A 26,396-nucleotide genomic window follows, 5' to 3' on the forward strand; every position below is an offset into this window, starting at 1 on the left:
TTATAAAACACTTACAGGGCCAGGAAGATAGGGCTTAAGAGCTTAAATCTGATAATAGTGAGAGGAAGCTCACAAAGGGGTGGGGGCTAGCGACAAGAGAAGGGTTTAGTAGCAATATTTTGGACAGGCTGGGAGAGAAGGGAGGGGGTAACAGAAAGGGTACAACCCGTTGGGGCTTTATGAGATGGTTTTGTGTGGGGGGAGCAAGCAATGGTGGGTACAAGCCTAAGATGTTTGCTGCTAGAAGAAGGTACGGACTGGGAAGCGAGGTGTTGTGTGTGGGAGACTGCTGCTTCCAGTGGAACAGGGAAGAGCACCTCCTCTGCACAGCAGGTCCTGACAGGAGCTTTCCTTACACAGAGGGGCTCAAAAGGAGCGCTGCTTGGCTCACCAGAGGAACTCCCTGCTGTGCTCCATGGGGCAACAAACTGAAGTCCTCTACCTATGCATGCTACTGGTTGATGGAGTTGGACCTGAGTTTCCCTCCGTACACAGGGGTATCCTCTTCTGGTTTGCAAGTAGCAAGGTTACTAGTTTCTGTTTGCTCTTCCCTGGGAGGTTTATATTTGCAGGCACACTTGCTCACCTTCTGAAAACAGTATGAGCCTTTGCTTTTTAATAGCTGCTGCCACCAAGCCCTCTCAATCTTTTTGCACAGTACAGAACCTTGGGACGTTTACAGTGGAAGATGACCTCCTACGTGATTAGACTGTGTACCATTAAGGCTGGGGGCCAGGGCAAAAAATATGTATTTATAAAAGGGGAAAATTTGCAAACAGATTAGGTTCCCCACATTAAATAGCAATTGAGAATAGTCTAAGATAGCAAACAGTTAAAAGGGGCCCTGTGTATTGAAATTAAGAATCTTGCTTAGTTTGCAGCAGACCAGGTTGAAAACGGTCCCTACCCAACTAAGGCACCAATGGTGCAATCAAAATTATGGCTACAAATAGACAAACTCTGATGGAATCTGTGGGCAGATTGCTGCACCCACATGCAGCCCCATTGACTTCTGGATTGGGTCCTTACCAACTATAAGAAAAGGGGTAGTGTTCTGAGAACATTATAAAGGGAAAATCTCTTTTCATGGACTATTTCCCTCCTAGCTGCTCCAAGCATTTAATCTGCAAACCACTGGGGGTGGGGGTGTGTCTATGGATGGTAATGAGACCACTGTTATACCACCTTTCATCCAAAAACACTTGACACAGCCTCCGATTAGTGCATTAAAATGCAGCCACCTCTGGGGTGGAGGGCAGCAGACAGCACTGAGACCAGGAACTTATTCTTACCAAACCTACCAGGCATGGCAGATAGGCCCTTGAATATTTTTTAAAACTCTGATAGGAAAGAGACATAATTTAAAGCTCTGTGCTTCATAATGGAAAGAGAAAGGCTGAGTTGATGCTGTTAGGACTCAAACCTGTGAGTAAAGAGTCTACTTTGTGCCCGATGGCTGTCTACATTACATGCAACCAGCAAAGGAGGATCACATCCTGATGCAAGTGGAATTAAAATGAGAATTAAAAGCCTTTGTACTTTCTCAATGTAACTGCATATCATACTTTTATTTAAAAGATTTAGATACAAAGTTTAGTGGGTGGTAAAGTTAATTGGAAAATAATTAAAATGATTAAGACCAAACCAAAATCTCTCAGTGCTGGGAAGTATTCAGATTTGGAATCAGTCAATTTGTGGATGGGAGTGATGCTTAGAGCTTGTGCAAGAAGGATGATTAGTGGACAGGGCAGACCTGGGTTCAGTTCCTGGCTCACATTTTCTGGGCTGCTTTGGGAAAGTCACTTAATCTACTGTGCCCTTCTGTTTCTTATCTGTAAAATGGGCTAACGTTTCCTTCCTTCAGAGGGCATTGGGAGGATAAGAGCAATTAGGCTTTGTCTACACTAGCACTTTTGTCGGCGAAACTTTTGTTGGTCAGGGGCGTGGGAAAAACAAAACAAAACACACTCGACCGACAAAAGTTTTGCTGACAAAAGTGCCAGTGTGAGCAGCACTATGTTGGTGGGAGATGCTCTCCCGCTGGCATGGAGTGGTTTCATGGGAGACGCAGCTCCTGCAGACATAGTCTTAGTGCTCAAATATCACAGTGATGAGGGCCAAGTAATTAAGTCACTGTGGAACAGAACCAAGAACTCCTGAGTCCCAGGCCTCTGCTTCTGGACTCTTGGAGCCAGTTATCATTCAGGTAGTGTCTGTAGCTTTGGGAACATGCTTCTCAACATGACAGACCTCTGGTAATGAAAGGAAAAGCACCAGCCACCATTACCCATATTCTTTATTTTGCAGAAAAGAATCAAACATTTTGCATGATTGGTACAAAAATGAAAAGGAGAAAAAAAGCGCAGTGAGAATTTTTGATCCCACTGCAGACATTTCAGCAGGAAATCTGCTCTCCAGAAAGCACAGTCCTGCAGTTCAGACAACCCCAAAAATCGTACACATTCACCCTCTTTCTCCCTCCCTCCCACCCCTTCCCGCTTCATAAAAATTCAAGAGTTTGACACAAACAAGCTTTGGTTGCTAGCAGTAAACATGGAGTTACATTCTTCCGTCTGACAGTAGACAATCTTGTAGCCACTTTACTCCCAAGTTTTTGCACCAGGGGAGAATCATCCCTCCAGGGATATTTTATCCTCCTAACATTCAAATGCTCCTATATTTTTGGATAGGACTAATACTTAGAGCTTCCATAAGAAGGATGATTAGTGAACAAGGCAGACCTGGGTTAAGTTCCTAGCTCAAAGAGAGCCTGGCAGAGTCTACCTGCTGTCCCATAATGCATAGCGTCCACTGCCTGCAAACCGTGCACGAGCAGAGGAGGTGATGACAGTAAGTGTCTTGCAGCAATTTATCTGCAAGATCATCAAGGAATGGAAAAAGCCACAGCAAAGATCTTCAGTCTGCAGATGGAGGTACATAGAGTACTGTAGTGTACGTGGCAAAGGATACTGCAAACCACAGAAAAAAGATGGCAAGATGCAATTAAATACTGAAAAATTCCATCTTCTCTAGCGTGGCTTCCTCTTACAAATCAATCACTGTTTTCTTGGGAGGCAATTTGCTCTATTGACAGCAGAAAACCTGAGGGCTTTATGATTCACTTTCTCACCAGAGCCCAGGGTGGGGCTGGTGACCCAAGTCACCTCCCTGCACAGGCAGAGCATACAGAGAGGATCCCATCTCCCTGGTCCAAAAACCCATCAGATGCTTTGGCTATTTTTTTTTAAAGTTTGTAAACAATAATCAAGGAGAATATTGAAAGAAAGTGGAGAGATTTACATAGATATTTACACATACTAGACATCTAGCAAATCACCAAACGGATTACTTGGAAAAGTTCTACACAATTCTTCAAGACAGATACAAAACTAGAAGGGGCAGCATTTACCCACTGGCACACCTAAGGTGCCAAAGGATGGTCAACAGTTCCCTCTGTGGGTGGCACAGAGGTACTGAAACCCAGGGTTAGAGGCACACAACCCAATGCATTCTATTGCATTTACCCCGTTCAGACAGAGAAGTTATCCTGAGGTAGATTTGTATAGATCCCATAGCTATTTAAAAACCAAACTTCCTTTTTTTTTTCCCCCTCAAAAGGGCCATCACCACTTCATCACACTCACTACTGCAGCAGGGCAGTAAGCCAGCATGAGCGCATCCCTCCACCCAGCAAGCCGAGCTACAGGCAACATCGGAGACTGTGGAATCTCATCTGGGCGGCTCTCGTGTGTACCAGGGTTATAACAGTGTGTCTTAAGGAGCCTCGTGAGGCTAACTGTTCATTATCACAATAAATATCTGACTTGCTAAAGGCAGGCAAGTACATTTTCTGACCAGGCTAGTCACTTTTCACAACGATTTAGCAGGGCAGTGTGTTACAGACACAATGCTTCATCTCCCATAGAAGGGAAGTTTTGCCATCAACTTAAATGGGAGCTGGATCTGCTCTGAGAGGTGAGCATTTCACTCCAACTGTTTTAAGCGCTCCTGCTCTCCAAATTCATATCCCAGCGGCAGAGAGAAGCCTTGGAAGGGGAAGCTCTTAAGGAGTGCCTCTGATTCCCCCTAATCTCCACCTGGTGCCTGTTTGGAAAATTAGAGATCTCTCTTTCTCGACATTTCCTGCCCTGATCTAAATCTATTCTATTACTACCTAAAACTTATAGTGGAAACTGCACACACATTCTGAAACATACCACCGTGTCAGCATTGTCCTGTACCGGGGAGGGGAGGTACGGCCAGGCCCTGTGGCTGAGTGTAACAGCTCCTGGCTTGAGGACAGGACTCCATAGTCCCACCCAGCAATTGTTGGCTAGCATTTGAGGAAAGCGGAGAGGGGAGAAGCAGGGGGGCCAGGCAAGAGAAAAGGGGAGCAATCGTACCTGAATCTGCTACAAATTTGGATGATAGGGCTGGCTTTGGGAACTCTTGCAGCATACATTACGTGCCCAGCTCCCTTCACATCCCTCAAGGAGGTGCTGGAGTCAAAGCACATTAGCACTAGGTAGAGATGGTTGGACCAGAAGGGCTTCCTCTTGTGGAGAGTTACTATTGTAACATTTATTCTGAGTACACTGCATGTTTCCTAGAAATGCAAACAGTCCAGGTGGGGGTAAGAAGGCGAGAACCTCACAGCCAACATTTCACAGCCATGCAGAGAAAAAGGAGTTTTTAAAGAAGGTATTTATGTTATAGCTCGTTTAAGACCTTAATATATGCACTGAAAGGCTCTTGCTCTCTCAGAGAGAGGAATAACCAGGTGCAAGGGCAGCAGGCTTCCTTATGCCTCCAATCCAGATTAACCCCCCACTCCCAGGGCTGGAGTGACATCCAATCAGTCATTGCGCCCCATTTCTGATGTGAAGTCGGGCACTGAGCTAGGTCACTGGGGATCTATACAGGAGCAAGTCACCAGCAGAACAATGAGTGATGGTAGTCATCAAAAATTGAATTGGGGCAAAAACTAGGGAGACAGGAATGTTTCCAGCCAGTGAGCGGAATTGAGAATGGACAGGAGTGGGGAGAGGAGATGGGAACATGGCCAGGCTGGGAGGGAATTTGGAGTTCGGTACCAAAATACAGATACAGGCGGCTGTACCCTCCTCTGCAACATTGACTGACTTCTCTTTAACCACCCGCGGACACAAAGTCCCAAATTCCATGTAAATACAGTGAGAGGGAGAAGAGAATCTATTAAAAATACAGTTTTAAAAATAATCAGTCCACCTGACGAACATCCAGTGAGGTAGACCTACAGTTTAAAATACAAACTTTGTTCTATCTTTGTGCTGTTAAAAAACAAAAAAACAAAATTCCACTCCGTCCAGCACTGGAGCTGCAGAGGCTGTTCATCCCTGAGATTGCTCAAATACCTGAGAATAAGTTGCAGTAGTTCTGTCCCCTCTCTCTCTCTCTTTAAGATTAAAATATACAAAAATACAAAAAAACAATATTTATATTTAAAAAAAAAAAACAGACGACAAACAAACCCAAAGATACGTCATACGCGCACGTCCTAGTGCAGGTTTCACATCACGTCGGCTTCAGCACGGATGGGGTGGGGGGGCCTTGCATTGAAAGGGCAGCTGTCCACGGGAACAAATAAATAAAGGCAGAATAGAGGGGTGGGGGAAGGCAAAGTGGGGAGAGAAGGCAGCAGCTTTTAACTGACAGAAGGTCACCCTGTTCCTACAGGAAAGGAAAGGACCGAGCCTGCAGCCCTTATGCTCTAAAAAGGACATTACAGATGCATATGGACTGGAGGATTGGGCCCTAATAAAGGGAGGAACAGAAGCAAATTGTATACAATATAGGTCTGATTCAAAGTCTATTGAAGTCAATGGGAAGACTCACATTTTTTCACTGTGCTCTAGATCGGCCCCTATAGGCAAAGGGCAACATTAAATATATTCCACTGTAGGTGCTTTCCCCTGTAACGGCTTTAAAAACAGTGGGGGGGGGGGGAGAGAAATATGGCTCCTTCCTCTGTCAGACCCTGCATTGCAGCCCCAGGGCAATGAGGACCCACCATGATCGATTCCAAGACACGTGCTTCCGTGCCTCCTGCCACCGAGGCAATGCCGCCGCTCGCGTGCCAGCCTGCACGCTGACAGACAGCGAGTGGCAGACCAGGACAGCAGATTCTGGCAGGGCTGGAAGACCACCTCCCCCAAATTTTGCATCTGCCCCGTTTGTTACAGTTTTGCTGTCGCCGTGGTTTCCTCCCAACTAGGCCACGAGTTGCTTTGATCTGTCTCTTGCTAATATAGCCAGACATTTAAAAAAAAAAAAATCAGCATTACATTACAATGGCTCAAGAAACCCCCGAGTCTAGTTAAATGCTAGGAGCCGAGGTCCGAGCTCACTGACATCATTTTAGAAGGCCCAGGATTGGCCTCTAGAAAAAGGCCTTTTCATGCTAACTTCTACCATCAACTCCTTCCCCTCCCCCACAAACTGGGAGAGGAGAGGGATATAGATGAAGTCTGGGTGGCTCTGAAATGAAGGGCCTTCAGAGGGGAGCAGGTCCCAGCAAGGCTACAAACCCCTCAGTCCAGCCTGGAAAACCTTAAATAAATGAAGAGGCTCTTCCCAATTATTTCAGGGCCAGCTAACACGTCGTTCAAGAGAGGTATGCTGTTCCACCATTCCCCTGCAGGGGGCGTGCTGTTCCACCATTCCCCTACGGGTCTCAAAAACCCGGACAGTGGATATTCCTGGGCAAGCAGCAATCCTGGGCGAGATCCATTTGGCTCGCCCGTGTCTAGCAAGAACAGATTGCTCACTAGTTTCTAGCTTGCCATTGAGAACCGGCCTCTGTTCTCCTGCTAGGATGGAGGCACCGGTCCTGCTCCACCCAAAATGACCCCAGGGGTTCACAAACACTACTGGGAAAGTTTGTTTAAAAACGTAAAAATCACCGAACACAGGGAAAGAAACTAGAGCGGCACGTGGCTTTCGGTTGGAGGAAGTGGTTAGGTACAGGGTTACGGGGCTGCTCCTTCTCCCACTTTTGGAGCTGGGCATCTGGACAGAGGGGTAACCGGGTTCTTCCCACTCAAAGTGTGTGTGGCGGGGATGAGATCTGTGCTGGGAGTTTGTAACCAACATACAACCATCCCAGTCCCTCTGTCCAGATACCAGCGCCATAGCCTGGCAGGTTGTATCCTACAGTTTGAGCTGCCACCCTCCCTCCCATCCCTTCTTTACACCAACCCCCCTACATCATGACGGCAGAGCCTGCTCGCTGCTCCCCCTTTGCTGACCGATCCCTTGCTGAAGCCTTTTGATCCTGATGGAAATCTCCCCCCGCCCCCCAATCCCCCACCATCATTCTCTGGTTTCAGGAAGAAGGGACGAGCTGTGCATTTCTTCTTCCTCCCGGAAGTAGGCGGGCTTTCCCTGAGAGCTGGGCGATTGCTGTGCTTTGATGGGGCAGTTGGCAACCATGTGGGTGATGCTCTGGCAGAAGTGGCATTTCTTTGGCTGCGGCGGCAGCTTGCATTCTTTGGCATGATGGTCCAGCCCACCACAGTTGTAGCATCTAGGAAGAGGAAGGGGAGAGACGGAGATCCGGGGAGAGAAATCAGTGTGTCAGGGCATGGTCATTCCAACTGCCAGTGCTGCTTAAAGCTTTCCCAGTTGCCTCACCTTGTTACGCCCTGAGCATGAGCTGCAGCCCATGGGACCCCCGCAGGTGGGGAGAACCAGGTGGTTTCCCAGCCCTGACTGCAGTAATCAATGTATGGAGATGTTGTGGTCATCAGACTGGGACCGAACTCACATCCTCCTGCTCCAAAAGTGGAGGAATATCTCTATAGAGTCTGTGGGAGACAGCTGACTAGTCCTGATTCCATCCAGGAGAGACAGAGACAGAGACAGAGTGTGTGTGTGTTTTCTCCAAGTGATTGCCTGCCTGCAGAAAATGGCTAAGTCACGGGGGGGGAGGGAGGGGGAAACCAGGGGTGCAGTTTGGGGGATTGCCCCCCCCAGAAGAGGTGGGGCATGGGGGCACAGTGTTATGTGCCGCTGGACCCCCCCCAAGCAGCTGCACCTAGACCCCCACCCTATCAATCCCACTCCCCCAGAACCCAGAGCCCCCCACACCCACACCCACACCCCTCCTTCCGATAGGGTCCACTGAAATCTTAAAAAGATACTAATCAAATTCTGCCAAGCCTACTTTCAGTGTATTTTTCTGGCTTTTGTCCACATTTTTATTTTAAGTCCTGCATCTCTATGATCAAATTACCAAAGCCAAGAAAAAAAAAATCAAAACAAAACAAAAACAAAAAAAGGCCCCAAATGGATTTAAATCCCCTTGCAGAAGCCACTCATCAGAAATGGATGGCTGCAAACGGGCTGTGCTTGTCACAGCCTGTGAAATAACTTCAAAATACCACCATGGGGCAGCACTTCCAAGCAGCCCTGCTGATGCCAGCCTAGGCTGTAAGGGAAATCCCTGAGGAACCCCCTTGCAAACTCAGGGTGGGAGGGGAACCTCGCCTCTGGGCTGCAAAGCTGCTGTGGGAGACTTTGCCATTTCCTGAGCCGTCACGGATCTCACAACGCTGGGCTTTTAGGAGAGAAAATTACCCCTTCCCTCCCCCAATTTGCTGTGTGGCTACAGCTCCATCCTGAACACACGCAAACAGAAAGGGAGCATTGGTCCATGCCATTCAGCCCTGGGTGTTTTTGACCTCTGGCCTTTCACTTCTGGTTTTCTGCCCTCTCCCCAGAAATCTGCATCTGACACTCATTAAAAGCTGAAGGAAGCGTCTTTCAGGGGAAGGCCGCTGCCCCTCCTACCCCCAGGAGCCCTGTGGCAGGAACCCTCCTGTTCCCAGTGGCGCTGTGATATTCAGCCTCATGCCTTCCCAGCTGTGTCCCAAAGGCCCAGCAGCCAGATGGGGTCTCCCCAGCCCAGCTCCTTTTTTTAATCAGCCCCTTTAATATCAGTAACCCCCAGCTCCACTAACAGTTCTGTGTCTGTCCTGCAGAGCTCCCCGCAGAGTCACAGACGACACACATATGAGGTGTCTGTCCATTGGGGCCTTGTGTAGAAGCTACACCGGTGGTCTCTGCTGGTTGCCACCAGTATAGAACCGGGGTTACCTTGGTGACCTCCTCAGAAGCAGAGTGGCAACGACCTGCCCTTCTCCGACAGGGAAATTTCCTTGCAGAAGTGGATGCCTTTGGGTCTTGGATAAACTCCAGAATCTTAGCCCGGGCCCCAAAGGAGGCAGAAGATTCTGGTGCATGTTTGGAAATGAAGAGGTGCCAAGTGACCAAACACAGAACAAGTGTTTCAGAGGAAGGAATGATACAAACAGAGGGGTGGGTGGACGGCAGATGGGTGGGGAGGGTGTTACCACATCAGAACATAGTCCACAAACCAGTCTGGACTATGTGTCTCCTACCACCCTGACCTCTGCCATGAAGCTCTCCTCCATATGGCTCGGGTCAGGTGCTAGGCTGATCACAAAGCCCTTGGAGATCAGGTGCTGCTGTCTGATCACTGTGCATCCCTTGCCCTGCTGCCCTTACCTGTCCCCTTTCGATCTGCGTTTCTGGAGGTTCTTCCCCTTTGGCCTCCTCTCGCTCCCAATGCAGAACACGCCCCCGGGGCCAGTCACTCGGATGGACTCCAAGCCTTTGGATGACTTCTTGAAGGTGAACTCGACGGCCTCGCCTTCTTTCAGGCTGCGGAATCCCTCCATGTGGAGCTTGCTCTAGGAGGCCAGAGAAGGGGAAAAAGGGTTAGACATTGGGAGAAGACCCGGTTTCCTGTGGCACGGCGAGAAAAGAACCACATTCCCCAGGTTGCAGTCCCATTGGAACAAGGGCGTTCTCTTTCCACCGTGGAGCTTGACAAAGGATGGACAGACACAAGGATGCCCGAGTGCTTACTTCCCCAGAGACACTTCTGGAAGATACGCTGACCCGAAAGGGTTGCTTCATAGGCCAGTGGCTCTCAACCTTTCCAGACTAGTGTACCCCTTTCAGAGTCTGATTTGTCTGGTGTACCCCCAAGTTTCATCTCAATTAAAAAATGACTTGCTTACAAAGTCAGACCTAAAAATACAAACCTGTCACAGCACATTATTACTGAAAAAAAATCACCGACTTTCTCATTTTTACCATATAATCATAAAATAAATCGATTAGAATATTAATATTGTACTTACATTTCAGTGTATAGTACATAGAGCACTATAAAGAAGTCATTGTCTGTATGAAAGTTTAGCTTGTACTGACATCGCTAGTGCTTTTTATGTAGCCTGTTGTAAAACTAGGCAAAGATCTAGATGAGCTGATGTACCCCCTGGTTCAGAACCAGGGCTGTCAAGCGATTAAAAAAATTAATCGCGATTAATCGCACCGTTAAACAATAATAGACTACCATTTATTTAAAGATTTTTGGATGTTTTCTACATTTCAAATATATTCATTTCAATTACAACACAGAATGCTAAGTGTACAGTGCTGGCTTTATATTTATTTTTTATTACAAATATTTGCTCTGTAAAAAACAAAAGAAATCGTATTTTTCAATTCACCTCATACAAGTACTGTAGTGCAATCTCTATCGTGAAAGTTGACTTTGGAAATGTAGAATTATATACAAAAAAACCCCCTGCATTCAAAAAACAAAACAATGTAAAACTTTAGGGCCTACAAGTCCAATTAGTCCTACTTCTTGTTTAGCCAATCGCTGAGACAAACATTTTACATTTGCAGGAGATAACGCTGCCTGCTTCTTGTTCACCTCACCCAAAAGTGAGAACAGGCATTTGCATGGCACTGTTGTAGCCAGCATTGCAAGATATTTACATGCCAGATACGCTAAAGGTTCATATGTGCATGGGCAGCGGGTATAATAGGCCTGCGGCCACCGGACCTCTGGTTGCAGGGTTTGGGAAGGCGTGGGCAGAAGGGGCACAGCTGGGGATTAACCTCCCCAGAGTGGGGCTTCACCCGCCACCCATGCATATGTCCCTTGATGCTTCAACCACCATCACAGAGGACATGCATCCATGCTGATGACTGGTTCTGCTCGATAACGATCCAAACCAGTGTGGATCGACACATGTTCATTTTCATCATCAGAGTCAGATGCCACCAGCAGAAGGTTGATTTTATTTTTTGGTGGCTTGGGTTCTGTAGTTTCTGCATCAGAGTGTTGCTCTTTTAAAGACTTCTGAAAACATGCTCCACACCTCGTCCCTCTCACGTTTTGGAGGGCACTTTAGAGTCTTAAATCTTGGGTTGAGTGCTGTAGCTATCTTTAGAAATTTCACATGGGTATCTTCTTTGCATTTTGTCAGATTTGCAGTGAAAGTATTTTTAAAATGAACAACATGTGATGGGTCATCATCTGAGACTGCTATAACATGAAATATATGGCAGAATGCAGGTAAAACAGAGCAGGGGACATACAATTCTCCCCCAAAGAGTTCAGTCACAAATTTAATTAACTAATGCATTTTTTTTTAAACAAGTATTATCAACATGGAAGCATGTCCTCAGGAACAATGGCCAAAGCATGAAGAGGCATACGACTCTTTAGTGCATCTGGCATGTAAATATCTTGTGACATCAGCTACAACAGTGCCATGCGAATGCCTATTCTCACTTTCAGGTGACATTGTAAATAAGAAGCAGGCAGTGGTATCTCCCGTAAATGTAAACAAACTTGTTTCTCTTAGCGAGTGGCTGAACAAGAAGTAGGACTGAGTGGACTTGTAGGATCTAAAGTTTTACATTGTTTTGTTTTTGAATGCAGTTATGTAACCAAACAAACAAACATTTGTAAGTAGCACTTATGAAAGATTGCACTACAGTACTTGTATGAGGCGAAGTGAAAAATACTCTTGTTTATCATTTTTACAGTGCAAATATTTGTAATAAAAATAAAGTGATCACTGTACACTTTGTATTTGGTGTTGCAACTGAAATTGATATATTTGAAAATGTAGAAAAACATCCAGAAATATTTAATAAACTTCAATTGTTATTCTATTGTTTAACAGGGCAATTAATCACAATTAATTTTTTGAGATAATCGCCTGAGTTAATGGCAATTAATCGACAGCTCTATTAAGAACCACTGTCACAGACAACTAAGAACACACAGTTCATCAGATGGTGAGTATTCACCCATGAAAGTTTATGCTCCAATATGTCTGTTAGTCTATAAGGTGCCACAGGACTGTATCGCTTTTTACAGATCCAGACTAACAGGCTACCCCTCCGATACTTAAGAACACAGTGTATTGGATGGCTCCCCCTGCTGGCAGTCTCAACAGAGCAGGGAGGAGTCAATAGGTCACGTAGACCGAACAGCTTTTACCCCCAGAGAAGGTCCCTTTAGGATCCGAACTGAGACACAGACGTCGTGACGGGAGACTGGCACTGCCCAGCCTACACCCGTTCTTGGGTTTTAGTTTCCACAGCTCTCTGTTTAATAACCTGGAGCCTTTGATGAATGCAGATACACACAGAGCCACAGAGGAGATCCACACCAAAGCCAAGACGAGAGCGGAATTCAGATAGATTTGTTGCCAATACTAGTCAATCGTGCCATGAAAGTGATTATAGACCCCTTCCCCCAGACCCTTGCTTGATTTCACCTGCTGCTCTCCATTTGGGGAATTAAGGTTGCAATGCTGCAAGCTTCCCAGGGCCCCAGATGTCAGCTAGAATCATGGGTTTCCAGCAGCTTGCAGGATCAGACCCTCCATTGTAAAACAGAGTCCCGCGCTGAACTGCCCGATTGCAGGTTTCGAAGGGGTGCACTTGCTATGTTTCCACGAGCAGTTTCTCAGTGGAACGGATCAATAAAAGGAAACTTTCCCTGAGGCCGTGTGTGGCGACACGCAGCCACAGTTTTCCAGTATGACATGACAGGGATGATGCAAAAGGAATTTTATTTATGAATTCAGCGTCTCCCAGTTCTGTGATCCTTTTCATCCAAGTGTTTTACAGAAAGATGCTCCACTGGAGTGAGATTGCTGGCCAGGAGCACAGCTGAACCCAAATTATACATGTCATTTTCACCACAGTTCTGTAGTCAGTGAAACAAGTAGCCCACAATAAATATACAACTGTTCGGGTGAGGATGGTCTATGTTAGTTGATAATCTCTGCTATCAGTCAGACAAGACTGGTTTCATTGTCAGCTCAGTGAAACCAAATTCAAGAATCTGATAAGAGACTTAATTTCAACTGTTTGCGTAATGGTGAAGAAAAACATTAATGGTATGAAAATAATTCATCCTACTAGGTTTCATCCATTCTAGGAAAGCAAGATCATGAGTTCTAGTGGTAGGAATTCAAGCATTTGTACTGCTTTGACTACTATAATATCTGCGCCCCTTGGACAAGACTGACACCCTCAGCCATACGCCACCACTCCCAGCTGGTCCATGCCAGAGGGGCCACCAGATGACGCAAGGCTATTGATACCAGTCTGTATGGGCCCAGGAGATATTTACCGGCTCATGTGGAAATGTCTGCTTTTGGGGAGGGGGAGGGGTGAGTGAAGAGTTAATTTGCAATTTGTTTGGGGGAAGTGTGTGTGTGTGTGGGGGGGGTTAAAATAACCTTCCCAGCATTTTAGCAACTCCACCTATCCTGCAACAGCCCCGTGGCTGGCAATCCCCAGGCCCCGCTCAGGCAGTTCCCCTCTCCCTCCAGCAGCCTTGCTCTCAGCTCCCTGCCCATCTGGTCCTCACGCTGCTCTTTGCAATCAGGATTTAAATGAATGGAGCATTCCCACCATTCATGTGTTACTCAGTAACCCAGGTCATGTGATCTCCCACAGCCCATTCTTTGCAGATTGTAGGAAAATGCCCCACATTTAGACTTAAACACACCCTAAGGGGAGAGAATTCACATCTTTTCCTCTCCTCACAGGCAAACACCGCGCCCTCCCAGCCATCCCCCCACTCTGTCTGCACACGATGGCAAGGACCTGAATATGGGGAAAAAATACTAAAATCAGGAAGAAGAGAGATTTTTTTAAGATAGATCTTTACTGCTATTCAGGCCAGGATGAGGGTGTTTGGGGGGCGGGGGCAATGGGAAAGGGAAGGGGGGTTTGGACAAAACTGGAGGAAGGACCCTCCAAGTTCAAAGGAAAAATTACTCTTTTCCTCTGGGCTTTTAATCTCCCCAACCCCAGCTCTGCCACTCCTTCCACAAGGGTTTTTCCCCATCTTGCCTCCTCTCCAGACCCCCCTGCCACTGCACCATTCCGGGGCTGACTCTGGGAAACCCTCATGGCAATAAACAAGGCCCCATACATGAACAGAGCCATCCTCATGGCCACAGAAACAGGCTTTAGAAGGGAAAAGAGAACCACTTGTGGCCTCAGGCTGGCTCGCCAGGACAGGAATTCACAGTAGCCTGTGTGCTGGGGCAAGGGGTTTGACAAATGGGCGAGGTCCCCTTTAAATGGAACAAAGATTTCTCGCCAGATCCAGTTCATGGCCTCACCATCTTAAAGGGGTGATCCAAGCAGCAGGGACCAGAGCTGCAAGCCACTCGGGTCACTTGTTACTCCAGGAAGGGGCGCACACCGTTTGCTGATCCCAGCCAGCCTCTGTGCACTTAATGCTTAGCTGGAAAAGGAAATTAACGTCCCTCCCTGGTGGCACTGAGTGAACCCCGCGTCAGCTTTCCCTGCAGCGTAAAGAAGCTTCCAAGCTGCACTTGTACAGACCCAGGGTCCACAGTAAAGTAAAATTCCCTCCCACGAACTTGGAACACTTTTTATATTGGGGAGCTGCACCCCCCCTTACCCCTGTCCACACCCCCAGCCAGCCCGTAGAGCTGGGGCTGAAAGCAGGGCCATGGCTTGGGGGGAGGGGGAGGGAATGTGGACAGGGATAAGGGGGCTGAGGCTGGAGCCACAGCTGGGGTGGGCGTGGGGCTGGTGGCTGGGATCGGAGCCCACAGCTGGGATCCCACATGTGAGGCCAGCAGCTGGAGCCCCACGTAAAACCTGGGGGTGCTGCAGCACTCCCCACAACCCTCGTTCCCATGCTTATGCACCCAGCTCCTTCTGAGTGTACTGCTCACTGAGCCTGGCTCGGAAGATGTGTGACCCTCGCCTCATGGCGTCAGGATCTGGCGCGAGCTCCCGCTCTCACATTCCCTCCCTATGCTGCCAGCTCCAGGATGCCGAGGAAGAGGAGTGCAGGCTGCCATGGGAAGATTGGGCCTTGCCTTCATGGCAGGGCTCAAAGCAGCTCATTTAAGCCTGACAGGGTTTCATTTTCCCCCTGCCAGGCAACCCCCCACCCCCTTCTTAAAATGCCTCCTCACAAGGCACTGCCTTTCCCTTTGGATGAATAGGGAGCAGCTCCTCAGAGCACAGACCCAAACAAGATGATGAATCAGCAAGACTTCGCTTCAGGGCATTCTTAGGGCCAAGAAGGTGCCTAGCGAGTAACCCGCCAGTCCCAACAATCATTCCCGCCCCCCGCCTGTGCAGTGGGCCTCTCACAGAGAATCACCTCCACAAGGTTAAAGATCATTCTAGATTCCACCTCCTTCTTTGTGAGAGTTGGGATGTTCTCCCCCAGACTCTAATTAGGGCAATTGCATCCTGCCTTCCTAAATTCCCCTTGAAGCATCATTGAGGAAATGATGCCCTTCACTTCCTGCCCCAAAATGCGTGTGCCGCTGTTGAACAGATGCCGTGTTTCACTCGAGAAGTGGATGCGTTTCAGAAATAGGCGAAGGGAACCTTTGCCTATCAGGACCCTTTGAGATGAAAGCAAATGCAAGATCTTTATCATTAGATGTTTATATGAATAGGAGCAGCAGCTGTGTTTACACTGGCAAAGACGAAAATCCTCAGGACTCTGAATCTTCATGCTTCCGGGCAGAAACTGATCAACAGCTGGGGTCAGGAAGGAACTTCATGACACAGCAAGTTGCATTGTTTATTTGTGAGAGTTGCCCTGTTCTTTGGATGCCTTCCACCTGAAGGCATCAAAGTCAATCATAATTATCAATTTTGGCGTCATAGCACCCTTTGGAGCTGGGTTTTATCCCCTTTTTACAGGTGGGGAAACCAAGGCAGAGAGGCAAGGTAACTTGCACATGGCTACACAGCAAGGACTGGCAGAGCTGGGAACCCAGGTCTCCCCACAACTTGCTGCATTGCAGATCCTTCAGCTAGACCTTTAGAAAACCAGCTGCTCTGTCTCCATCACTCTTCTTGTAATGAGGGCTTGCCTCTGTGTCCTTGGGCACAATGGCTCTCCTCTACTGTGCTGCGCTGGGCACTGCCCTCCGCGTCCCAGAGACGGCTGCATTTCACCAGCACCGCGTGGGTGCAGAACGAGGAGGAAGAGCCACCCAAAACACGACATAGCCCTGTTTATTTTCCAGGAGAGCTACAGATAAACCCCCAACAAAAGGCGAAGGAAACCCCCTCTCCCTGGGGAGGGGACAGAAACAACAGGGCAGGCGGGCACCGGACTCACCCTCTCCACCCCCTCCCCGCTTGGGCCTTTTGAAGTGAGCTGCTGAGAGGCTGGTGGTCCTCAGAGCATCCTCCCCTCCCCCCCTTCCCAAAACACACACATTGTTCAAATTCCTCTGTTATCAGATAGGTAATCAAAGTGAAGCCCATTGAATTAGCTGCATACCTCCTGCATCTGAAAGGAAGGGGCCCAACGCCCCTCCTCCTCCTCCTCTCAGCCTGCCCCACACCACACACAAAGCAGGAACATTCCCAGGCCTCGTCCACTCCCCCCCCACCCCAAAAAAAAGGTGGGGGGGAGTAGGAGCCTAGAGAGATACTGGAAGGGGGGAGGGGACGGGCTCTGCTTTTAGTCACCAAGGCTGGACCCAGAGAACAAAGAGCTGTCCCTGTCCACTGCTCCCGCTGGCCAAATTCCAGGAGTTCCAGGGTCTCCATGGGGGGAGGGAAGCTGAAGTGGACACTGAGAATCCGCAGGCTAAAGGCAGCGCTCTGTGTGTGCGCGCGCGAGTGTGAGCGTGTGTGCGAGCATGTGTGCAAGCGTCAGCTTGAGACCATGATCCCTTCCACTTCCTCTCAAATAACCCCATATTCACTGTTCTCTCCTCCCGGCCTCTGTCTGCCCCCCTCACCCCACCACTTACACAGCCCAGCCCAGCCAGGAACGGTTTCACATTCGTAGCTGATGCACGCGCTGGAACACTGGGCCTGTGCTATGAACCAGGATTGTTCAGACAACTCTCTGCTCCCCCGGTTTTCCCAGCAGAGCCCCAGAGCCCCAGCTGACAGACCCTACATCCTTCCTCCCCGTACCCCACAGCAGCCTCCTGTCCTGGGTCCTTTGGCAAATAAGGAACCCAAACAACACTGCTGCAGTACATCCTGCCAACAGCAAACCGGGTAGTTTCTCACCATGACGCCTGGGGCTAAGATCTCCTCTCCTACCCCTGATGTGCTCTGTTCTTTTTATTGGCCTGATGTCTTCAGAAGGTCATACTGGAAAAAAAGATAAGTAATGGGGCTCTCCCAAACTCCACCCACTCGTGCAGGGCCGGCTCTAGACCCCAGCGCGCCAAGCAGGCGCGTGGGGCGGCCCTTTCCCTGGGGGGCGGCATTTGGCTCCGGCTGAGCTCCCGCAGGCATGCCTGCGGCAGGTCAACCGGAGCCCGGGAGGAGCGGACCTGCCGCAGGCATGACTGCGGCGGGTCCCCTCTTCTCGCGGCTCCGGTTGAGCTCCCGCAGGCATGCCTGCGGCAGGTCCGCTGGTCCCGGGCTCCGGTTGACCTGCCGCAGGCATGCCTGCGGGAGCTCAACCGGAGCCGCGGGAAGAGGGGACCCGCCGCGGGACCGGGTAAGGGGCGGCGCTGCGCACGGCTGCTTGGGGCAGCCTATTTTCTAGAGCCGCCCCTGCACTCGTGAGGTCAAAACGAGAAGTCACGCTCAGATTGCCCGGTCTCCCTGCAGGCAACAGGGTAATACCCCAATTTCACACTACGCTTCATTCCGGAGTCAAATAGGGAACGTTGACATTTAAAGAATCATTGTTACACTTCAGAGTCAACATGCAATGCAGTTAATAGGGGCAGCGGCTAACCCGGCTCAGAGCTGTTCTTCCAGGTTCTCTGAAGACGCAGGTAGACGTCCCTGCATCACTTTCCCAAACCACCATAAGGGTTAGAAAATAGGGGGTGGGGTGCTGTTTGTAATGACCACCAGGATTCAAGGGTTCAAGACACAGCTACCCGGACAGGTATCAGCACCCTGATCTGGTGCAACTGGCCCAATCCAAGGCCTTGGTGCCTTCAGCAATATTGACTACTCTCCTCCTGGCTCTCCCTTCCTGGCTGACAGCATTCTCAGAGCGGCCTTTGCCCACCTCCTCCCTGTATCTGTTAGGGCCCTTTAAGCTTCTCTCCTCAGACTCCTCCCTCATCTGCTCCCACAATTTCAGCCATCACCTCAGTGCAGATAATTCCCAGATCTGCCTGACCGTCTCCCCCATCCAACTCCTTGCTAAGACACAGCTCTACCTAGGCATCTGCTGCACTCGCCCCCCATGGGATCTGAGAACCTTCTTGGGCAAGGGCACCGACATTTGGCCTTTCCTCACTATCCCACCCATCACATAGCCAATAACCTGCTCTCCCCACCCCCACACACTTTCCCCTTAGCATCAAGTTCAAGAACTTTATCCTTACCTCTATAATTCCCCCCTCCCCTTACATCTGTCCTCATCCTCCCTCCTCTTGCTCCTCAAACACCTCCCAATCCCTTCCCTGGGCCTCCAGTTCTTGTCCACCCAGGACCTGCCCTCTCCCCCTTAACACGCCAGGAAACGGATTCTCCTTGTAATCACAGCACACGCTCCCTTTCCCGAGCAACATGAGAGGCCAGGCCAAGAGGACCTCATGCTCTGCAGGAGAGAGGACGTGTCCTACTCATGTTTCATAGAGTGCCGAGGACCGTTTCAGCCTTACACAAGTTAATAATTTCAACAGCTGACACTAAGTCATTTTAAAGTCCTTCTCTTTTGGGAAAGAATTTCTACAGGTGCTGCACATGCTGACATGTTAAGACTTTCTGGTTGGCTGAACACCCATCCCTGCTTTTCCTCCCCAACACCAGGGAGTTCCCTGTCCCTGAAGTTTCCTCACCTCCAAATACCACTACCACCATTCTTCCAAGGAGAGATGAACTCTACTGGGAGGGAGGCCCTGCTACATGTCGATAAGTCACTCCACTCTGTGTAACTCCCAGTGTAGGAAGAAGATCACACCCAGGGTTCCCACTGTGGCAGAGCGAGAAACAGGTGGGCCACCAGAATTACCCAACGACTGCTTTAAAATAACCGTTCAGAGGCATGGTAGAATCACTCTTAAGGATGAGAAGAAGGAGCATCAGTGGAAGAGAACATTGTCCAGCTGCTCCACAAAACACCGAGGTTCTCATCCAAGGAGGAGACTGTTTATCCTGTGACAATCCTCTATCACAATATTCACTGATTCACTCAGTGAGTTGCATAGAGATTACGGGAGGGAAAGTCACTCACTTGGCCACTGCAGAAGGCTGAATTCTGATGGAACCTGTTTGGAGAGATAGCCACCTGAGTGCAGCTTAGAGTCTCAAAGAACATGCTGCACTCACACAGTACAACGCACATCTTTACAGAGAGAAAATGTTTGCACGAATTCATAGCTGCCTAGAATAGCAGCAGGATGCTATCCTTAGGCCGTGTCTACTTGTAACTTCATGGATGCAGCAGGGATAGAAATCAAATCCTCGTGCTCCAAAAGCACAGGCCACTGCCACTTGAGCTAAAAGGAGAATCTCCATTAACTATTAGCGGTGCAGGGCCTATGACACACGGAATTGATCAGCTCTGAGTCCATCCAGGAGGACTCAGCAGCCTGTGCAGCTTGTTACAATACACTGAGCGAGAGCCTAAGAGGCACAGGCAAGCGAAGACGGGAGTTTCAGGGGAGCCAGAGACACTCAGGGAGGCTGTTCTACACAGCAGGAGCATCTCCTCCAGGACGGTGGGACTGCATGGAGGAGTGGTCAGTGCTAGGATGAACAGGGAAGGGAAGGCAAAGAGGGCCATGAGGCCATCAGGAGAAAAGGCCACTTCAGGTTTAAAAAGCCCAAGATGGCAAATTTTGAAGTGGATCCTGAAATGAACAGGGAATCAGTGCAACTATGTGGCTAGCAAAGGGTTTAATAATCAACTCAGTAGGAGTCCTCCCAACCCTCTGATTGGCATCACGGTGTTATACAAAGACGTATCATGGAATTTAAACTGATATTTTAACACAGGGGTTAAGGGGCTCAGTCACTCTCCCCCTTGTCTCCCCTCCCCCCGCCAAAAAACCCCCAGCTGCATGGGAAGTCCGAGTGTTCCCTTACTATTGGATGTGTTGGCTGGTGATCAAGAGCCCTCAACTCACAGAAGCACTTCCTATTATACTGCATTAGCACCCAGCGATGGGCCAGGACCCCGTTGTGCTAGGTGCTGTACAAACACAAGACAAAAAGACAGCCCCTGTAGATTAGACTGTGAACTCTCTGAAGAGTTCATAGTCTAATCTGCAAAAGCAGCTCTCTGCTCACTGTCGATTCCCGACTGGCTGCTAAGGAGAGGTCATTTCCCCTCCATTAAAACCAAGGTGCTTTCTTCATTTAAAAAAACAAAACAAAAAACATTTAAAATTACTTTAGAGAGTCCTGCTGCAGTGGAAACAAACAGCAGCCTGTGCTTCTTTGGCTGGGGGATCTCAGAGCACCTTACAAACACTAATCCTCACAGCATCCCTCAGAGGCAAGGTTTGTTCCCGCTTCACAAATGAGGTGCAGAAAGCTAAGTGACTTGCCCCAGACTGCAGAGCATGGCAGTGGCAGAGATGGCAATTTGACTCAGAAGTCCAGTCTGGTGCTCTAATCCAACCATTTATCATCAATTGACATGCATTCAAGAGGTGCCTTTTAATGCTAGAGGGTCATCTTTGTTCACAGCCTTACAACAGTACAGTCATCCCCCAAGGGCACAGAGTCAACTCGACACAAGGAGACATTCTTGGGAGCACAGCGCTGAGAACCTTTCAGCTAATCAAGACATCATTAGCCCGGCCATGTGGGGGCCTCGAGCAAAGAAGTCAATTGCACGACTTAGCTACATAAGGAAACGGCATCAGTTCAATTGAAGATTGGTTAAACCCGGGCAAAACCCGTTCTAGACACTTGGGCCACATCTATATGTACAGCGCTGCACAGTGGTGAAGACGCTTTCCTGCTGAGATAGCGTTTCTGTCAGTGTAACTTAGTAGGGGGTAGCCGTGTTAGTCTTTAAGGTGCCACTGGACTCGTTTTTGTGGATACAGACTAACAGATTTATTTGGGCATAAGCTTTCGTGGGTAAAAAACTCACTTCATCTGCAAGAAGAAGAGGGTTTTTTTACCCACGAAGGCTTATGCCCAAATAAATCTGTTAGTCTTTAAGGTGCCACCAGACTCGTCGTTTTAGTGCAACTTATGTCGCTCGGGTGGTGGGTGTGGTTTATTCAGACCCCTGAGCAATGTTCTGTCGACATTGGCTGTAGTGTCAACATAGCCAGCGTGAAGGGTGGCTCATGAAATCAATTGAAGCTAACTTGAGATAAGCCTCTCAAACTGAAGGAGCACCTTCACAAGGCTTTGGGCTTGGTACACTTACAAATTTGCAGCGCTGCAGCAGGGTGTGAAAACACACCCTCTCCAGCGCTGCAAATTGCGGCGCTGCAAAGCGCCAGTGTGGTCAAAGCCCCAGCGCTGTCCGTTATTCCCCACAGGGAGGTGGAGTACGGACAGCGCTGGGAGAGCTTTCTCCCAGCGCTGGCGCTTTGACTACACTTAGCGCTTCAAAGCGCTACCGCGGCAGCGCTTTGAAGTGCTAAGTGTAGCCACAGCCTTTGCGTAGATTGAGTACATCACTTTAAGAAACACCCTTTAGTTAAAGCAGAGCAAGTCTGCAGACAAGGCCAAACTCTTCCACCTACCACGACACTGAAGAGGTGCAAGCACGTAGCTCCAATGAGGAAAAATAGTTTTTTCTCGTTTCATTGCTTTTCAACATAGGAGACACAATCCCTTTGATCCTGGCACCAGGACATAAGGGGCCCTTCTTAGCTGAGGCCAATGGCAGAACTCCCACTGAATTCAATGGGAGTAGAAGCACAGGCTTCCTGGAGCTGGGATGTGCCTTTTTATCGGTAGAGCATTCTACGTTATTTATACCCACCTAAAGCAGTGGGGAGAATACAAAACCCCAGACCTTGCACTGCTCAGGAACCCCCCACCCCCGTCCTTCTGTCCTACCCTAGCACATCCCAAACCTTCCCTCCCCACTACCCGAATCAAGACCTTCAGAATTCTCCTGCCTACACCGCTCTACAGGGTTTGCACGGATACACCCACCCAGCACTCACCCACCCCCTGAACAGTCTTTGCTGGCATGGCCACTTCTCAGCCCATCTCCCCCCTGCAATGAACACCCACAGGATTACCTAGCACCCAGGCTGCTCAGCTAAGCATAGCTATTAGCCAAGCAGTCTCACACCATGCTGCACATCCAAGAAAAGGGTGAGGCCTTGGGAGTAAAGAAGTCCATGTCCTCAGGGGATGAAAGCTGCTTCTTGGCTGGTACAACTTTGAGCAAAGAAGCCTCTAAGGCCTGGGCTACACTAGCGGGGGGCGGGGTTCGAACTAAGATTGCGTAGCTGAAGTCGAAGTATCTTAGTTCGATTTACCTGGCCGTCCTCACGGCAGCGAGTCGACTGCTGCGGCTCCCCCATTGACTCCATTTACTCCTCCTGCCGAGGTGGAGTACGGGCGTCGATTAGTGGATCGATTTATTGCGTCCAGACGAGACACGATACATCGATCCCCGATACATCGAACACTACCCACCGATCCGGCGGGTAGTATAGACATACCCTAATACTGCAAGGCAGGCATATATTAAACCATCTGGCAGTCAGAGCGTAGGACTGGGAATCAGCCAGTGGGGCTCTGTTCTTGGCTTTCCACCAATTTGCCACATGACACAGGGCCCTCAGTTTACCGACTGAAGATAATCCTTCCCTATTTCACGTGGAAGGAAGGGTGCTTTGCAGAGGGCTGACAGGCTTTGGATTAAACGGGCCTGTGTAAATCCAGATTATAGATGCAATAATCAACCCCTTAAAATCCTTAAATAAAATAAAATAAATATGGACCGAGCGAGAGTGCGTGCATGCGTGCAAAGCGGGTCTCTATCTAGCACAGGTATGTCTAAGGCTACGTGACAGCTTATGGCATGCAATTTTTTTATGCCATTTTTCTCCCGCCCCATTGGAAAATGCCAATTTCAGAACCTGGCCCACGGGAGAGGTTGATTTTGGTGATTTTTTTCAACTCAAAAAAAGATTTTGGAAAAAACACAACTGAAATTGTCAAAATGTTTTGCTTTGCCATCGTCGGAATAAAAAAAATTCCAGGTTTTCTGGTTCAAAAGCACTTTTCATTTCAAAATAAGCTAATTATAGAGGGAAAAAAAGATCAAAATGTAAACAAAACATTTTGATTGACCCAACCTGAAGGATTTTTTCCCCCTAGATTTTCGGTTGGTGACAGTTTGCAATTGACTCTTTGGCCCCATTCAGGACATGAAAACTTTTGGAATCTTGAAAATTTTCATGTAACAAGAAAAGTCCTTCCCCACCCTCCACTCTACATCGGCCTTGTCCTCCTCCTGTCCCCCACCACAACTGGCGGTCGCGTTCTGTCCAAATTTCTATCAAAAACTCTGCAGGGACCCATTCTTATTTGTCTATCCAGGGCCTAGCATTCTTACCGCGCTCTGTACACAGTGTCAATCATTTACTGAACGCTCTTATGGGGACGGGAGGGAGAGAAATGAGCACAGACCCTCTTGATGTAGCCCCTCTGTTCAATGGCCTCGGAACCCTGCTTAGCTACAGAACCAAGACAGCTTTGGTGTGCTCCACCGGCTTGGCCAGAATCCCAGAGCCGGGTCTCAGCCCTCCTTATTCCCCAGCCAGGAACCCTGTGGGCGAGCAGATGTGACGCAGGGTATCTGTAGGTAGTCAGCAGGGCCTTGGATTACCCAATCCCATTCCCTCCCACCCTGCAGGGAGGGGAGAGAGAGATAGGAAGAGACCTAAGGAGGCTTTCATAAGAATTGTGCCAGTTGTGAGCCCTAAATGCCTTCCCATCTGCTGCTGCTCAGTCACCGGGGTAAGGAACAGAAACACGTGAGGGACAGCACTCCAGCTCTCGTGGACAGCCAGGATTCCTACCTACCTCTCCCCCTTTCTTACAAGGCGCACAAAGCCTGGTTGGGGGTGGGTGGCGGGGGGAAGGCAGAAAGACCCTTCAATCTGGGGGTGAGGCAGGGCCATTTCCCCTACGCAGCCCTGGTTCACGCTCGAGGGAAACGTACACAAAAGCTGTGTCATATCAGGGTTCAGGCTGGTTTGGAACTGCATGGCCCTGCCATCACCGGTGCCCAGACTGTACCAAGACCAGCTCAGGGAGGGGGGCTGTGCTTGTATGGCAATCTGAAGAGGAGATGGGCCCAGACTAATGATCCAGATCTAGACACCCCCTCCCCGCCCAACCATGCTTAAAGTTCAGATCAAAGTTCCCACTTTGAGACAAAGGACAGCGGATAAATGATGAAAAATACCAGAAATGGCTTTCAGACACGGCCCCCTTTCTAGCGTCAGCAGCAACTAAGGGTGCAGCCGATTTTCTGACAAGGACATTCAGAAAGCCACGGGAGAGACCCACGGGGCCACGGCCGGCCCAGCTTCATCACTCAGTGCAGGATTGTTCCCTGCAGTGGGGAAATTGTTCCCTGCAGTGCTCGAGTCAGAGAGGCAAAGCCCCTTGACAGATCGCCTTCTTGTGATGCCTGGGCACACATCCCATTCTTGATCTCAGAACCAGAAGGTCGTGCCTCCTTTCCTGGAACGTGTTCATCACCTGGCTTGGGGTGGGTAACTGAAGAGGGGCTTGTTTCTTTATCACATCCCCTGTTGTAACTTATTCCACTTATCCAGTGGAATAAGTACTGGTGTACTGGTGACTCGTTTCACATAGCAAGCCTCTGCGTGTGATCCCCCTTAAGTGCTGGAGGCAAAGTGGGGCTTGGGGTGGAGGCTGACAGCTCGCGACCCCCCCCCATGTAATAACCTCCTGACCCTCTGAGGCCTCCTGACCCCCAGTTTGAGAACCCCTGCACTTATCACATATTTGTGGAGTTCATGCTTTGCACCAAGAGCTTGCCTGGGTGCCCCTCCACTGCAATAAAACATCTGGCCCACGTCAGCTGACTCAGGCTGCTGGGCTATAAAATTGCAGCTTAGATGTTCAGGCTCGGGCTGGAGCCAAGGCTCTGGGACCCTCCCCCATCACGAGCCAGAATGTCTATACTGCCGTTGTGTAGCCCTGCAGCCCGCGTCAGCTGACCTGAGTCAGCTGTGGGTGTTTTATTGCAGCACAGACCTACCCTGTGAGTCCCGATCAACTCACACAGGTTTGTTCATTTTAGGACCAAGGGGTCAGGATTAGTCACCTCGACGGTGGGCTATGAAATTTGCACTGCTTGGGCTAGCAGGACAGTGACAGCAGCCCACACTGATCTGACTCCGTGTTGCCAACTCACAGTTTTAGCTCAAGTCTTGTGAAATGTGTGTTTTTCTTAAAGCTCCAGCTCCTGGAGTCAGGAGATTACATGACAATTTCAGATTTAATTTATGTCAGGTAAGTTTCCCACCCTCCTGGCTGTGGAGAAACGTTTGAAAACGTGAGCCCTACAGGCTAAAGAAACAGAAGGCAAATAAAAAGCACCCCAAATATATTTGAAAAATCGTGACTATTTTGGGATCTGACTCATGATTTTCCATGGGGCTGGAGGTATGGTTAACCCTCTAACATAGCATAGGCTACATAGCACAACTGGTACCACCACTGACAGATGTGCTCGTGTGCATATAGAATCAAGTTACAGTCGCACTAGGAAGAAAACAAGCAATGTTAACCATTGTCTGCCTAGCCTAGATCAGCCCTGTGTGTAAGATCAATCCATTCAACGCAACACACTTGTATTTTCAGCCCCGGCACTTGGTACTGAAGTGTTGCCACCGATTCTCTTCCATGGCTAAGGAATGATGTGGGTGTTTTCCTGCTACCCAAGTCAGTTTGTCAACCAGACTAATTGATTAGGGTATGGATCATAGAATATCAGGGTTGGAAGGGACTTCAGGAGGTCATCTAGTCCAACCCCCTGCTCAAAGCAGAACCAATCCCCAACTAAATCAAGCCTGACCTTAAAAAACTTCTAA

At 49.1% G+C, this 26,396-nt stretch overlaps 1 protein-coding gene across 7 annotated transcripts in view; it reads right to left on the reverse strand.

The window, feature by feature from the left end:
• Positions 1–2,495: 2,495 nt before the first annotated feature.
• LIN28A (lin-28 homolog A) overlaps positions 2,496–26,396 on the reverse strand; it is a 47,025-nt gene continuing 23,124 nt past the window's right edge. For all 7 annotated transcript variants that reach the window (XM_044998170.1, XM_044998167.1, XM_044998169.1 and 4 more), the window contains 2 exons: positions 9,568–9,752; positions 2,496–7,564 (listed from right to left, as the gene is read on the reverse strand). In XM_044998170.1, the coding sequence (XP_044854105.1) occupies positions 7,351–7,564; positions 9,568–9,752 (399 nt within the window). In that variant the 3' untranslated portion in view covers positions 2,496–7,350. The remainder of the gene's footprint in view (positions 7,565–9,567; positions 9,753–26,396) is intronic.

The sequence above is a fragment of the Mauremys mutica genome, chromosome 23 (assembly GCF_020497125.1).
Source record: "Mauremys mutica isolate MM-2020 ecotype Southern chromosome 23, ASM2049712v1, whole genome shotgun sequence".
Taxonomy (NCBI): domain Eukaryota; kingdom Metazoa; phylum Chordata; order Testudines; family Geoemydidae; genus Mauremys; species Mauremys mutica.